General features: G+C 39.3%; 2 protein-coding genes across 2 annotated transcripts; both read right to left on the reverse strand.

Annotated features, from left to right (window-relative positions):
* Window positions 1-1,396: 1,396 nt before the first annotated feature.
* On the reverse strand, window positions 1,397-10,457 carry smc2 (structural maintenance of chromosomes 2). The gene is made up of 25 exons (XM_034687890.1): window positions 9,917-10,457; window positions 9,264-9,413; window positions 9,042-9,164; window positions 8,922-8,960; window positions 8,711-8,821; window positions 8,551-8,595; window positions 8,199-8,432; window positions 7,827-7,976; window positions 7,498-7,731; window positions 7,180-7,339; window positions 6,655-6,772; window positions 6,134-6,272; window positions 5,895-6,014; window positions 5,586-5,790; window positions 5,269-5,404; window positions 4,709-4,833; window positions 4,360-4,553; window positions 4,095-4,238; window positions 3,742-3,816; window positions 3,497-3,616; window positions 3,173-3,373; window positions 2,944-3,060; window positions 2,283-2,443; window positions 2,028-2,175; window positions 1,397-1,903 (listed from the first exon to the last, which is right to left on the reverse strand). The coding sequence occupies exons 1-25, from the start codon at window positions 10,082-10,084 to the stop codon at window positions 1,718-1,720; spliced, it is 3,603 nt and encodes a 1,200-aa protein (XP_034543781.1). The 5' UTR covers window positions 10,085-10,457; the 3' UTR covers window positions 1,397-1,717.
* A 579-nt stretch (window positions 10,458-11,036) lies between these two features.
* si:dkey-245p14.4 (uncharacterized protein LOC563576 homolog) lies at window positions 11,037-13,505 on the reverse strand. Its single transcript, XM_034688652.1, has 3 exons — window positions 13,061-13,505; window positions 12,575-12,753; window positions 11,037-11,572 (listed from the first exon to the last, which is right to left on the reverse strand). The coding sequence occupies exons 1-3, from the start codon at window positions 13,179-13,181 to the stop codon at window positions 11,303-11,305; spliced, it is 570 nt and encodes a 189-aa protein (XP_034544543.1). The 5' UTR covers window positions 13,182-13,505; the 3' UTR covers window positions 11,037-11,302.
* Between the last annotated feature and the right edge of the window lie 3,518 nt (window positions 13,506-17,023).

Here is a 17,023-nt window from a genome sequence, read left to right on the forward strand (position 1 = left end):
TTAGAAAAAGACTTACACAAATCTCTGTTGACGTATCTACAAATCTAAACACTGAAAAAAGATGGAGTTCATGGGAGGACACCACGGAGGAAGCCACTCCTGTCCCAAAAAATTATTGCTGCACGTTTGAAGTTTGCAAAAGAGCACCTGGATGTTCCACAGCACTACTGGCAAAATATTATGTGGACAGATGAAACCAAAGTTAAGTTGTTTGGAAGGAACACAGGACAATTTGTGTGGAGAAAAAATGCACAGTACACCAACATCCCAACCCCATCCCAACTGTGAAGTATGGTGGAGGGGGCATCATGGTTTGGGGCTGCTCTGCTGCCTCAGGGCCTGGACAGATTGCTATCATCGACGGAAAAATGAATTCCCAAGTTTATCAAGACATTTAGCAGGAGAACTGCAGACAATCGATCCATCAATTGATGCTCAAAAGAAGATGTGTGATGCAACAGGACAATGACCCACAGCACAGAAGTAAACCAACTACAGAATGGCTCCGACAGATGAAAATACACCTTCTGGAGTGGCTTGGTCAGAGTCCTGACCTCAACCCGATTGAGATGCCGTGGCATGACCTCAAGAGAGTGATTCACACCAGACATCCCAAGAATATTGCTGAACTGAAAGATTTGTCGTGAAAAATGGTCCAAAATTCCTCCTGACCATTGTGCAGGTCTGATCTGCATCTACAGAAAACGGGTTCACATACTTTTTCCACCCTGCACTGTGAATGTTTACATGGTGTGGTCAATAAAAACATGAAAACATAATTTTTTTTGTGGTATTAGTTTAAGCAGACTGTTTGTCTATTGTTGGGACATAGATGAAGATCGGAGCACATTTTATGACCAATTTATGCAGAAATCTAGGTAATTCCAAATGGTTCACATACTTTTTCTTGCAACTGCATTGATGAGACTTCAGATTGCCAGTTGTGTAGTTATCAGTTTAGAGGTCATTCAATTTAAATTTCTACATTTTGATAAACTTCAATTCTGGTACTTTTATTGTCACAAACCAACATGAAAACAGTAAATGATTAATAAAAAAGAATGTTCTGAAAAAGTCTCATTTACAAGAAACAAGGAGTCTTCAAACTGTCACCCAACATGCCCCACAACTGTTGGGTAATTAAAACTGCAACATGATAAAACCCTAAACAGCCAAATTGCTTGAGTTAGATCACTCCTCCTTAGAGTTTGGTTAAATCTGTAAACGCCAGTCAGAGCGATAGCCGATTCATGTTTTCATTAGTCTCCCACTGTGCTTAATACTGCCAGCAGGGGACCCAAACTACTCCCATTGTAAAAGTCCACACTTGACTTCAATCAGTTTTAAGAGAAGAAATAATGAGAAGCCAGGAGAAAAAATAATGAACAGTCAAATGTTTATACTTAGCCCGCTTTATTTACTAAAATATATTGACACAAAGCTGCAGTTAAAATGGACCATTTGTTGCAGAAAAGCAAAAGAAAAAAATAAGTCCAGAAATGTGACATCTTAGAAAAGTCATGAAATTTACAGATAAAACGATTAAAATACACAAAGATTTGAACAAACCCCAGACTTACTAACCCCTAGAAATAGGAGAATATACACAATAGATTGCAGAATTTAGTATCACAACTTTCTGACAGTTGAAATGGTCTCAAAGAAGAAATACCTGGGAAAATGTAACTGTGATTGTTGAGCTGTTTCAGTGCAATAATTAACCAATGAGCTGTTTGTTCCTCTTGTCTTTTTGACGAGCCTTGTCGTGGCCTTTCTGTGGATAGTTGGTGTCACTCTGGCTAAGCGCGGTACGTGAAACTGTTGACATGCCATCAACAAACTTGGTCTTGAACAGGACATTAGCATTGGTGAACATGCCGTCCTTCAGGGACACCACAACAAACTGTAGGAGAGAAAAGAAAGACATGACATGAGTGGATGTTTAATTCAGGATTTACACTGATGCTATTGTAATGTGGTCATTTTGTCATATCCGTTCACTGTAAAACATGATGTGTCTAACATACCTGGGAGTGTCTAAAATGTGTGCGTAGCATCTGTCCAATGTTCTGCGTATGAGAGAGATCCAGGGCAGCATCCACCTCATCTAAGATGTAGATGGGAGCAGGTTTGAACAGCAGCATGGCCAGTATGAGAGACAAGGCCACCAGGGATCTGAAAACACAAAGAGCAAGCTCAGTAAACTTTATAAAACTCCATGGACCTGAGAGAAAAACATTTTCCAAATGTCTTCATTTCACACTTTTAGTGTTGCTGCTTACCTCTGCCCTCCACTGAGCTCAGTGAGGTTCTCCTTCCAGGTGTTGCCCAAGGCTACCTTGAACTCAAGGCCATCCAAGACACCACAGCCCTGTGGAGGAGCCAGCTTAGCCGTGGCTCCTGGCAGCAGGGTGGAGAAAATCGAGCCAAAGTCCTTGTTCACCTTCAGAGAAAGAATAATTGATTAAGTGTAATTATTAACTATAGGATAACAGGATACAAATTCATGAGACAGAAGATTAACAGAGGGAATAGAAGGTTCAAACTTTAGTTAGCGTAGCACACTTATTATAATTAATTAGTGTCAGACAACAAAGGGAGGTAGAGACATTTCTTTTAGAAATAGAGGACGCAGTATGATGAGTGCTAAGGTAGGTAGCATAGTGAAATTGTAGCTAGTTATATATCTCCATACTTTAAAAGAGATGGGCATACTTTACAGATCCATAAACTGGGAAAATAAAGAACACCTTTCTAGGTTATATGACTGATTAGTTTGTTTTGACCATTAAGCAAGTAAAAAAAAGTAATCTAAACCAGGACCCAATACATCTGATAAAAACATCAGTTCTCAGCATACTTAGTCATGTTGCCCTTGCTCAAAGAGAGAGAGACAAAAACACAAATGTAGAAACATAAATAATCTGATGAAAGAAAGCAGACCTTCTGCCATGCCACGTTCAGAGCCTCATTCTTTTTCTGGTCCAGCTCCTCAATGGTCTGCAGGATTTTTGCCTTGTCGTTCTCCACGATCCTCTTTTTCTTCATCAGGTCATTGTACTAAAGGAGGAACAATGACTGTTTTATGGATGTGGACACTCATGACTTTAGTTTTACTGTATGCTCAGATATACACAACAGTCTTCAAAACCCTCTGTGTTTCAGTCCTCACCCTCTCCTCTGCCTCGTTCAGCATGTTCATGGCCCTCTTGTTGACGTTTCTCTCCAGCTTGGAGGTGGTCTCTTCCAGCTTTTTCAGCCGCTGTCCAGCTTCTTTGGGGTTGTTAGTCTTGAAGTCGTAGGACGTGTTGGGCTGGCCGAAGAACTGGCGCTCTGAGTGGATCCAGTCGTGTTCCTCCAGCATCCGAGACACCTGGAGGAAGACATTGAAATACAGGTTTGGTGAGATGAAGAATTTTTACAGGAACCTAAGATTGACGGATATGATGTAACCACAATCACATAGGGTATTGAAATGAAATACTAAAATTGTTACCTTGTCAGCAGCATCCTGGCTGTCCTTGCGGTGCTTGCTAATGTTGTGTTCCAGTTCCTTGATCTTCAGCTGAACTTCATTGCTCTGCTCCCTTATTTTATTGGCCTCTGAGCTCTTTGCCTGAGTTAAAAATGATAATACTTCAATTAGTCAGCAAACCTTTTAGATAGACGTTAAACTGATGAAAGAACAGCGTAAAAAATAGAGACAGATTATCTGTTCCAGATTTCCAAGTTTGTACTTACCTTAAGGTCTTTGTCCTGAGCCATGATCACTTCTTTCTGTTTGGCGAGCTCCTCTTGAGCTTTACGCACGGCTTCCTGCAAAGAGAGAAAGAGAGCCAGAGAGCCAGAGAGCCATATATGAAGAAATCAGTAGATGAGTGCCAGCATATTAGCTTGTTCTGAGCTGGATGAAAAATGAAACATTCATCAAATTATTTGGATTGACCATAAATAAAGATATAAACAGACAACAACCTTCCTTCACTCATTTTTTCAGACAACTCTTGTAAGCTTCAAATCTGACAGGGCTGAGATTGCCCTAAATGTATGCTTGCTCAATTTGTGACATAGTTCTAATGAAAACTTATATATACCTTGTTTTGTGCAACTGTGCAAGCCATGCTGTCAATCTGCTCCTGGATGGCCTTCATGGCTTCATCTACAGCCTGAATCTGCTGTTCATAACCCGCCTGCTCCCTCCGTAGCTCCTCCAGCTCCAGGGCCACGGCTTCAGACTCCTGTTCGAACAAGCACAAACACATTAGGGGAAGTCGCTTGAATCTCACTAGGCTGAACCTCCCCCCCTTACAGGATAAAAAAAAATGTATGGAAAAAGTGATCATGGTGGCATAATTGTACCTGCTGCTTCTGCTTCAGCTTCTTATTGAAGGCGTCAGCTTTGGCCTTGGCCGCATTGAGTTTCTGCTGGGCGGCTTTCAGCTCCTTCTCCCTCTCTGCCTCAGCGTTCTTCATCTTGTTCTCCAGCACCTTGTACTTCTCTTCAGCCCGCTTCTGAACATCCTTGGTGAGGCACAGGGTCTTCTCACTTTCCTCTGGATGGGCAAACACACCACGCACAAAAAGAGAATGATAGGTTATGAAACCACTGCACTTGTTTCATTTAAATCCAATTTTTTGTAAAGTTTGCTGGTACATATGAAGGGGGTTTTCTTAAAATATGCATTTGTGTACATTTCTACATTCTAACCAATTGCTTTGCGCAGCCTCTCTAGCTCCTCTTGCTGCTGGTGGAAAGAGCTCTGCTGTACTTTGGCCTGCAGAATCTGTTCCTCTTCCACCTTTAGCTCGTGCTGCTGCTTCAGCTGACGATACCTGCAGGGAGAAAACAAAGTGCGGTGAGGAGGTGATCTACGAAAGATGTGAAAACATGTTGCAGTGTTGCAAGTTGCTGATAACGTCGGGATTTTTATTATGCATTTAAATATCTAGGAAACTATGTGAAAGTGTAACTCAAGTTTCGTACTGACGATGACACTGTGAAGAGTATAATCTAACCCTTCAGCTCCTTCTAGTGGATAAACTATGGAAAGGCAATACTTTCTAAAATGAGCTCAAACATTGCTGAGCACTGTTAAACTGCAGCTTCTTGTTTGTTCAGAGGTATCAGAATCAGAATTTAGAAATACTTTATTTATCCCGGGGGAAATTCAGTAAAAACATATCATCTATATGTATGCTTTGCAGTTATAGCTCTGATCATAAAAAAATAATTTATGTAATTAATTTGTTTTTTTAATGTTGACATACTTCTCTGCGATTCCCTTGAGGCTGGACAGTAGACGTTCCGTTTCCTGAAGCTGGCCTTCCCTCTCATTCAAGTTGTCACGAACGTCCTTCAGCTCCTGCAGGCTGGACAGAACTGATGCTGACTGGGAGCGGGCACCTGAAGAAGAAGCAAGGCAATAAAGAGATTTGCATTGTACGAATATAAAAAGCTCTAATGCTTATGTTTGGAAATTAAAAGTGAAAAACTAGAATTTCTACTACAGACACATGCTCCAGTCCTTAGGTACTGATTAATCATTGACATATGTATCCAATATATGGTTCTGCATCATTCTCACCTCCACTCAGAGTTCCCTGAGGGTCGAAGATGTCCCCTCCCAGAGTGACAGTCTTAGTCATCACCTGTTTATCAAAAGCCACTCTTTTGGCATTGTCCAGGGTGTCACACACCAGTGTTGATCCAAAGACATACTCCATGGCTTTACGCAGGTCAGATTCATAACCCACCAGTGACAGAGCTGTGTGGACATTGTCTTCTCCCACCTGACAGCAGAGGGAGAACAGGCAGAAAAAAAGATGTGAGGAACAGAGATACGAAAGACAGCTTCATGTTTCATATTAATTCGAGGTGTGTTTTGATCTCTCACCAGGCTCTTGGCAGCATTGACCACTCTGTCATTGAGTGTCTTGGCAGAGATCTTGTTCAGTGGGATAATGGTGTACCTGCGCTGTAGCTCTCCCTTCTCCAACAGCTTTTTACCAGTCACCTGGTGTTAGACAAAAAGCTCAGAAACAACTCCTCTTACACTCACCAACTAGTCTGCAGATCTAATGGGAACATCTCAAGATTGCACTACAGTGAAACACTGCACACCAGCACACTTACCTCTGTGTCAACCACAATGTTATAGAGGCGTCCTCCTGCAACAACCTCCAGTCCGGTTGAGTAGGACACATCACGAACTGTGATCAGGTTCGCGAGCAGACCCTTTACTTTGCTGCGGTCCCATCCTCGCTCTGGGTCCCTTTAAGACAAAAGAAAACACATAACATGTTGCAAATGTAGCTGAAAGTAACTGCAAATCCATCAAGAAAGTTCTCCTCACTGGACAATAAAAAGTCAAAAACAGGTGCTTCATACACAAACACAGACATCATACTGTTTCTTTCAGGATCACATTGATTATTCTGACAAACACTCAACTGTGATTAAGTGAGTTCTGTTATCACAACTTTTAATCGCAGCATAGATAAGCCCCGACATCTGCATGAGAAAATGATACACAAGCTGAAATATTTGAAAATATATGTTGGTATAGGGGTTCTTAAAATATCTAGTGCCAAACAGTTCAACAAGCATACAAAACACACCATTTAGTAAAAGCGATTAATTGGATAAATCCTTACTTGTAGTCGAAGCGCAAGTTGGGGAAGCGATGCATGAGATGCTCATAGGTCTCTTTGAGTTTAGAGACCTCTCTGGACAGCTGTCTCCTCTTCTCCAGCAGACTCTCCTCCTTTCCATCTGCATTCAGATAGAAACCCCAAACGCTATTACCAAACACACAGCAAAAAAGAATAATAGCAGCCATATGTGGAGAATCTGATTAAGCTAGTACTATCTTTTCATGTTGCCTTTTATGGAGTGGACCAGGCTCCTCACTAATTTAAAACAAGCATTAGGTTGCTTTTAAATCTATGATTGTTAACATGATAGTTGGTAAGTACTGGCAGGGCCTCTGGGATTGGTTAGCAGGAGAAAGGGTGCAGAGGGCTTCATATATTTCACACACACACACACACACACACACACACACACACACACACACACACACACACACACACACACACACACACACACACACACACACACACACACACACACACACACACACACACACACACACACACACACACACACACACACACTACCTTCATAGTTGAGTTTTGCTAGCTCAGCCTCTAGTTTCTCTCTGTGTTTTCTGACAGCCTGCATGGCGTCCTGATCCTTCTTGTAGCCACTGTCCATCTTTTTCACCTCAGCCTGTTTGGTCTTCAGCTCTGCCTGTGCATGCTTCAGGGTCATCTGGGCCTGTGGAGAAGAAAGGACAGAGACTAAATGTATCAACAACAGTCTTTGAAATCATCAGTACAGTCACTTAAATCAATTGTGCACACTTGGTATAAATCTAATAACCTATTACCAGGCATATCACACTTCTTGCAGATATGTTCACGTCCTTTCCTCACCTGCTTGGCCTCAGTATCGGCCTTGCTCATGTCATTCTTGCAGGTCATCATCTGTCCAGCCAGTGTGGCCTCCTCTCCGTCCTCATTGCTAGAAAGGCCTGCTGACACAGCCCTAAAATGCTGCTCAGCTGCTTCCAGAGCTTCACTGTCTTTCTTCCCCTCCTCTTGTAGCGCCTGAAGCTGCTCTGTAAACTTGGAAACCTCCTTTTCTTTCACCACAAGCATTTTCTTGTCCTAAGGATGAATGAAAACCACAGTTTAGATCAAGAATTTGGAATCAAAATTCCACTTGTCAGAGGCACATATTAGTAAACATATTGTTCTGTTACCTCCTCCATACTCTTGACAAGCTCCTGCCTCTTCTTGGTTTCATCTTTGACATTCTGTTTTTTCAGATCAAGTGCACTCTGAGCTTTAGCATCCACACGTTGCACATCGGATAGAGTCTCCTCCAGGGATTTTAATACTCCGTTCACCTCCTGAAGATGAGTAGATAAACATTGAAAACAAAGTATTACGCTCAAGATTCAGGGGGAAAGAGCCATAAGAAAAGATAATCTTAATCATCCAGAGAAAAATTGTTGAAGTTCTTAAAATTAACTGATAAAGTGAAACATATTAACTTAATAGCTCACCAAAACCACAGGAAGTCTAAAAAAAAAAGAACCACAATCTCATCTAACTGTAGTTTTTCTGTGTACCTGGTCTTTTTTCTTCTGCAGTTCCTGAATCTGGGCAGAGAGCTCCTTGACTTTGCTCTCATTCTCAGCCATGCTCGCTTGCATCTTAGTGATGTTATCCTGCATCACCTTCAGGTTCTCTGCTGACTTCACCTTTGTTTCTTCTGCACACACAAACAACCAGGCCACGTAGAGCCGGGACAAATGCTGGATCTCACGCATCAGCTTCTGGTACTCCAAGTATGAGGAGCGTTCCTGCAGAGGATGAGAGGTTGAGAATTAGGAAAAAAGTACTTCAGAAATAAATGCATATTGGAAAATGTTTCATCCATCAGCAGGCAATTTTTCATGTTTGATTTTCCAGTTCACCTACCTCTTGCAGTTTTTGCATAGTTGGGGTAATTTCTTCATCCAAAATCTAAAAAGGTAAAATAAAATTAAAAAAACAAGAAAGTTAAATAGTTTAACATTTATTTTTTCTTAAAACACAGGTTGAACAGAATTTTAAAAATGAGCATGAATGTTGAACATACGGTCTGAATCTCCTTTAGCTTTGCTTCCTTCTTCTCTATTGTTTTCTGGGCGCTGATCTTTTTACACTCATACATCCTTGTTCCTGCTGCCTCCTCGATCATGGCAAGAATCTGAAGGAAAATAGTTGCTCAGTAGAACCCCAAAAAGCCATTCAAGTGTGTCTATAAAAGAGTACTCATGGTTATATGCCAGACAATGTGTGTGTTTTACCTCTGGTGGCTTCATGTTGAGAACTTTGGTGATCCTCCCCTAAAAAATGTAAACATTTTATTATATTTTTTATATTGTAGGAAGCACAACCATATACAATGTTGCAGACTTATCACTGACCTGCATGATGAGAAAATGTGGGTTGTTAACATTGAGGCCAACAGAGCAAAACAAGTCCTGCACCCTGGTGTTGTTGGCATTGACTCCATTGATGAGGTACTTGTTCCTGCCACCAATCACCACCTTAAAGTATAATACATGTTTACTGTTATTGCACTCATTAACCCTGTACAAAAATGACAGCGGCTTCATCAACTCTTTTCTCAGTATTTCAATGCATACCTGTCTGGTGACGGTGATCTCATCATGGGTCTCAAATCCCAAAGGACTCTGACTTTTGTTGGCGTTGTCAAAGGTAATAGACACAGTGGCCTTGGTGATACCACCCTGCCCGTTCTTGTAAACCAAGTCCTGGAGGTTGGAGGCTCGCACCTAAAAGGTCATTTTTATTTTTGTTTTATATGAACATATAACATTGAACAAGTGAGGACGAGGACATTACATTACAATCAGTAAAAAATGAAATGAAACTTAGTATTGTAGTACTAAGTATTGTAGACAGGTACAATACACAACAAAGGCATTCAGACAAACAGAAAAAGTTAAGATTTGAGTGTGTTTGAGTTTGTGGTTGTAGTAATCCCAGTGTACCCCCCCTTCTCCTTTTGAAGTCATTTTTTCCCATACTGCGAACAGAGTTAATCATTTAGTTTAATGGTGGGAGGGTTCTTCTGAAGCCAGCTAAAATATAATGTTAAACAGAGAAGAGTTTTAAGAGTGAGTACTTATCGTTATTAAATTATTCTGCTAGAAGATTCAAACAAGATACACAGAGTACCGCTGACACACCAAATGCTACAGTGTACGATGAAGGTCAATAACTACTCAGCTTTTATGATGCAGCTTAACAGCGTTATCATCGATGATTTACTTACATGGCTAAGGTTAGAAATGCCCAACAGGAAACATATCGAGTCCAAAATATTGGATTTGCCGCTACCGTTCAGTCCTGTGATGGCGTTGAAAAGCGGGTCAAAGCCGTTGATCTCCGTCCTCTGGGCGTAGGACTTAAATCCTTCAATAACAATCGACTTGATGTGCATCTTCAGGCTGTTCTCTCTACGATGATTCCGGAGGCAAGATTTGTGGTGTTAGAGTAACAAAACAACAACTTAAAGCTGAAGCAGTACGCTACTGCTCAGTGTTTACAACCGACAACAGAAAGCTCGCTCTTCTTTCCTCTAACTTGAATTTTGGCGGCATGCATGGGGCGGCTGGTCTGTCCCGCCTGTGCCTGTGTACACTCGAAGAGATATATCGTTACTAAAAGCAACATTGCACAGATTCATCAATGGATTAGTCCAAAAGATTTGAATTTTTAATATTTAATTCAAAGAACACCACTCCAAAAATAGTTGTAGGTATGATCGTTTTTTTGTCGACAGGCATAATTTAAGGCTACTTAAAAGTGCGGCGGCGTTCTGTCGCCACCTGTAGATGAAAAGCGGAAGTACAGGTGCAATACAAAATATGCCAAACGTGACAGATAGTCAAAGAAAGGTTAAGAAACCCGTGTTCATCTGTAATGGGTAGGATATTCATCTGATTATTACAGCTGTTGCAAACATTGTAACGATTACAGTAAGTAGACGACCGTATTTTATCTTTTGTTTAAGGTTAAGTCATAAAATATATTGAAAAACTTATTTGAAGCGTACAAATCACTGACAACCACCACAGCAAGTCCTAGCACAAACGTCGAAAAGGCAAAACCCAGTCCAAGTTCTTATCAACTTTATCTATCCAAAAGTCTTATAATTAAAATGTTTTGATTTTCATGCAATAACAATTTCCAGCTAACTAAATGCCTCCAAACCCTTTTTTATTGGATAAAAATAAATAAGGAAACGAAACATAATGATGATGATTACTTATTACTAGGAATGGTAAAAAATAAAATTAAAAAAAAGGCAAGAAAATTTGTAGCTCTTTTATTTCCCATTAAATGTTCACATTTTAACAATAGCCCACAAATAGAATAATTTCAGTCGTTGAAAGATCACAAAAAGAGAACAGAGTTGACAATTTTGAATTGGTTGAATCTAGATTTAGCAGAATATTAATGCAAACGATAGTTTCTGATGAATAGCTCATCATTTTTAATACAATAGGACCCATAAGCCTACCTTTACTCCACACATCTGTATAACAGCAAGTTTGATACATTTTACCTGCTAATTTGTGTTGTTTTTTGTTTCTTTCTTTTTTACATACACACACCTTTACTGACACACACACTATCATTGTGTCATTCTACTGTATTATGCATCTAGGGGCACGGGACACATGGACAGACACACCAGATTGAATGCATAGAAGCATATCTGTGTTAAAACCACGCAGTCTCCCCTGTTTGAGTAAAAGGATGTGGGCTTTATGTAGGCCCAGTCAAAGTTCCGCAGGTTCAGTTGTCTCTGGCAGTGCTGGTCGCTGAGAGCCACCAGGGCCCGCACAAAAGCGTATTTGGCTGAGCAGCTGACAGCCGTCACCGTACGCACCTTGTCAAAGTGCAGCAGGAAACAGGGGTCATCCTGGAGACCAAAGACACAATGAAATACTGTTTATACAAGAAAAGCAAAAACATTAAATCTATTTTTAACTCTTTTAAAATAAAAACATGGACACTTATTCACTTAAATGTGCACACAAGAAAATTCAGTTATTGCAGCAACACAAGAAAAGATAAAGTACATAAATAAAATTTCTAATAAGGATATATAAAATAAATTAAGAAAGAAGTATGTACAACTGGTATACAAGGAGTAAAAAGAGGAACAATGGTGGACATCAAAGGACATGTTTTGCATAATTGACAAGTAAAGGTGACAGTTATGAAATAAAGTTACATGGCATGATATGAAAAATAGCAAGTTCACACCAGGATGATGTAACATATGATATGGCATGTAAGATAAACTCTAAGATAAGATGCAGTCTCAAGTAATGTGAAGTTGCAGAGTATCAAATTTAGTTCAGTGTTGTACTGTATGGTAAATGGAAGATACATTAGATCAAATAGGCTACTAGGAGATCAAACATAAATATGAAATTATAGCATTAATACAGCATAAGTTAAATTAGGAATTAGACATGAATAGAAGTTAGAGGTGTAAAATCTACACAGAAAATAACATTCTTTGTCAAACAGATTTCTACATTCAAAACAAGTAATTTAGGTGAGCTATGGAACAGTTTTGTTTTCATTCCCTTTATATACTCTTTACACTCCTTTTAAGCTCCTTTAATTTTGTTGTTTGTATTTAGGATCTCAGTGAGAGTCAGCTGATGAGCCTATCAGTGAGAGTCAGCTGATGAGCCTATCAGGGCCTATCAGCTGATGAGCCTATCAGGGCCGCACCAAACAACGTACGAAATAAGTCAAATGTTACAGGGAAAACGTGACATGGGAAATTAGAGTTTAAAATAAATAATATTGTCTCAAGGCTCTCATCATTAAGGGTGAATGCAAATGTAGAAAACAAAGAAAATAATGCATAATAACAATGAAACACTCAATCACTGTGATGACCTACCACATCAGCATCTCTCCCATCAACTAGAGTCAGATCTTGCAGGAACCAGACCTCTGTCCTCCGGTAGCACTCCTGTATGCAGGAGCGTGTGGTGTGGGACTTCTTGGAGCCAGACTTCAGGGGCGTCTGAGATATCTGACATCGCACTATACACAGCTGAACCACTTTCCCCTTGGCAACTGCACAAAAAATGATGAAACTGTTATTAAATGTTGGGGAAAAAAGCTGATTTTCAGCCCTAGGATTTTTTATCTGCCTGAAAAGTGAAATCTTAGATTCATATCAAGCCTAAACACAGCCTCTTCAGTAAAAGTACATTCTCAGCATGATTCCTAACTGGTTTCCCACAACCAAATTTATACTCTGTGTGACCTTCAAACCAGCTATACTAGAAAGTCTTGAATGACTCCTGAAACCGCCTTTAAATTAAGGGAATGAACTGTAATGATTCTTAATGAATACCTGAATGGCGACAAAGCTGTTTACCTGAGACACAGAGGAAATGTCTTCCGTGCAAGGGCTCTTCAATCTCAATAAACTCCACCAGTCTCTGTTTTGTAGGTCGGAATAAAACTCTCTGCATCTCCTCCCTCAGAAGAGACGACATCACTGGAGACGTAGTTGCAGGAGAATAAAGACTGGAGAGTAAGGATAAGCCCCCAAGACAGAAATAGTGAGAGAAAAAAGACAACAAGAGGGCAAGGGGAGATGGAAATTCCAACAATGAAAAAGATGACAAAAAGATAAAGCGCGTTGTGAAACAGAAGTCTGAAAACCCGGCAGTGGTGGGGAGGGAGCTGGTGATGTTTCCTCTGGTCTGACCACATGAAAGTATGTGGTTGTGTGTGAATTGAGCTCATACACAGACGAACGCGCACACTGCAACAATCAGGTTTGGTGATCAGTGTTAATCTTTCATTACAGCACTGCCTTCATACCAACCTTAGGGATTTAGAAGAAAGGGAGCAATTAAAGGCCAATCTCTTCTTCATTTTTCCTTTTATTGCTTCAATTAAGATCCATTACTGAGCTGATGTCCAGGTTTCCTGCTAATATGGGTCTCACTCTTAGATCTGTATTTATTTTAGAGTGTCTGACACAAAGCACTGACACATACTGTACTTTAGTTGCTCTGTGTATGTACAGTACTGTAGCTGCTCTGTAGGGGGTTTATTTTTTCCTGTATAATGTTCCTTTCCTGCTCTCCGTGGTCTTTCTGTCTCCACTCACTCACATATAGACGTTGATATATAGCTAACGTGGCGAGGCGCCCAATCATTGTCTGTGATTAAACGGTTGTTGTGTGGGAAAAGGATGTCCCACAGCACTCTGCATGGTTTCCATTACCCTGTAATAATTCAATCTCTGGGAACAGGTACAAGCGAGGTGAAGCACTTAAAAGGAGGATTTTTACAAGCACATAAATGATGCTACCCTTCTTAAGTCATCATGACTTTACAGGACAATTTTGTAGGTGTACAGATAAGCAGAAAGAACATACTGTTACACTTTGAGTATTTTTTATAAGTTGAAGTTAATGGGAATAGTGTCAAACTGTGAGAGAACTTTTCCATAATCAAACCACAACAGAATGAACTAGGCCAGAGCTTTAATTTGATTTGTTGTCAGGAAAGAGTATGGCTCTGTTGGATTGGATTTGTCACATTTGTGAAAACAAAGACGGGTCGCTCCACTGCTAAGTGCTTTATAGTTGTTGTTGTTGATGGTTTCTGTGGGTGTTCTCTTGAAAGGCTCTTTGCCTCTGAGATGGAAAGCAGTGCAGATGGACAGGAAGTGGTGAGGTAAGGAAATATACAAGTGTTGAATCTTATGAATAATACATGAGGTTTGTTGTACTTACTTATCGTAGATTTTAACCCCTGTATCTGTCATGTACATTGAAGGGATTTTTATTACAATAATTAGAAAATAACTGGCTAAGAAGAGGAGTTCAAAATAATTTATTTGTACAGTGTATCACACATTTACAGATATCCTTTGAAAAAGCTCAATAAAAACCATAGTTATCCATATAACAATGAAGAATGCACATTTAAAAAGTTTAAAATTAACTTGTGAATATATATAAAAATAGTGATAAAATGTTAGAAACATTATTCACAATCAGTGTTAAAGGTAGCTCCTTATTTTTAGTTTGCTATGGAATGCACAAAATAAAGACTGCACTGATTTCCCATTATGTACATTTGCTTCATCAAGTCAATGTGTTTGTATCTAATTTTGTTGAAAAAATATTTTTTGAATGATTATTTGAGCATTTTCATTACCCCTGATCTTGCAGTTTGTGTTAACACAGTTGTTAAGCTGGAAAAAAAACAGTAGGTGATAAAAGTAAAGCAGTTATAGTGCTGTTTTTAGATGACATGGGAGGGGTTTGGATCAAGAGCCACACATGATTAAAGAGGATAAAGAGGATGTGTATGAAGTTTAGGAGTAAAGTCAAAGGAGCTTGCAGAAAGCAATAGCAGAAGATGTGTGTAACAGTAGATGGAAGAAAGACATAAAGGAAGAAGGAGCTTCTAAAAAATGACAGAAAAGGCTGCAAATCATTTGAAAACAATATTAAAGTTCTCAAGAAATAGAAAGAGCGGGCTTACATGTGGGATGCAGAAAAATACCATTATGGAAATATAACAATAGGAAAAAGGAGAGGAAGCAATGGAAGAACGCAATATGGGATGAAACAATTGAAAAGGAAAGGTGTATAATCAAAAAGACCATATTGTTGAGATTGATTTATGAATAAATTACACTGATATGTAGGATAGGCAGCTGATGGGAGGAAAGCTGAGAAAGGAGAGAAAATAATAGACAGAGTAAGCATGAGAAAATCCTTAAAAAGCAGATAACGATTAATCCGAGGAAGGCAGAAAAGAAATGAAAATGATGACAGAGGGAAAAAGGAGAAGGGAGAGGGCAAATTGAGTTCACAGAGAGGGGGGGAAAAGAAGCAGAGAGAAATCCTGAGACGGTGCAGAGGTATAATGAGTCCACAAAGCAGGAAAGAATTAATGAGGTTTGTACTGTTATACAGTAGACAAACAAGAATAGAGCTAATGAAACCACTTCTGTTTAATGTGCAACCCTCAGGCTGGAATAACAAGTGTGCCACTGTGAGAACCGAAAATCTGTTTAAACTTGACATACAGGTTCTTGAGTTTATCATTTTGTAATTTTTCATGGTAATTTTAGGATGAAAAGTCAAACTGACAGCATAGATTTAAAAAAATATTTTCGGTAGCATTGTTTTAATACATACATTTGAACTGTATTGGTGTCTGGCATTTAGCCTTTTGTCAGTTCTTGACTGTTTTACACCTAAAATACAGCGTGGTTATGATTGTATGGTTACATGGTTATAGTAGTTTAAAATTAACAGTGATGCGTTTATCATCAAGGACGAGATTGACCATTTCTATACTGTAATATGTATTACCTCTAACCATTGTAAGGGGGTAGGTGTCAATCACAGCACACTGAAGAAACAGCCTTTTTACGTTAAAAATTCATAGTTAGAGATACATTTCACAATTAAAAGAAAGAAGAATTAGTTTTTTTCTATCAGAAAAAGCCATTTACACATGTACAGGATAAATCAGCAAAGACATACGAGGTATCATTTTGTCTGCTGGGTGCGCCAACACATCACAAACAGAAAGTTCCTCACAAGAGCTTTAAGTGTAAAGTCTTTTCAATAAGTTAAACCACTATTAGATGATTTTGTTTTCAAGCATCATTTTATTACCAACTCTGCGATTCTTACTCCCAAGTGTTGAGAGTGAGAGATAGACGAAGATACATGTCAGAGGTGAAGATTGTCATATCTCATGCAATCAGTCAGCCCAGGGAATTTATCAGGGAAGCAGAGGTGGTTTAATAATAGGTAATGGTTAATTCAACAAAATCACACTGCAGCTGTTTTTCAGGATATCACAAAATGAGTTGCTTTGGTGACACAAACAACTAGGGTTATACACGGGCAGTAATGTGAGAGAGAATGAGGGTGGAAAGGTGAAAGTATATGTTGCATACAATTTTTAATATTTCGCCATATGTTTATAAACACAACAGGGTTGTAGAATTTGCTTTGACTTGCACAAATGCTGTACAACATTAATTAATTTTATAACATTTATGTTCCTATGTAGAACTGATTTGCCTCACAACATTTCAACTGATGGGAGGATGACAGAACAAAACTCATCTAATAATTAAGCAGGTCTGTCTGAGGAAACATGACACAGTGATGTACTATTAAACATGCTATTGTGTAAGAATTGGCTCATTCGTATTCTTAAAATAACACCTTTTTAACCTCCATAGTTTTAATAATATTATTTTTTAAATATTCTATTTATATTTTTTAGATTTTACAAAGTCAAATATGTTGAAAACAGAGCACCATACAATACTAATTGAAACACTTAA

Source organism: Notolabrus celidotus, chromosome 7 (genome assembly GCF_009762535.1).
Source record: "Notolabrus celidotus isolate fNotCel1 chromosome 7, fNotCel1.pri, whole genome shotgun sequence".
Lineage (NCBI taxonomy): Eukaryota > Metazoa > Chordata > Actinopteri > Labriformes > Labridae > Notolabrus > Notolabrus celidotus.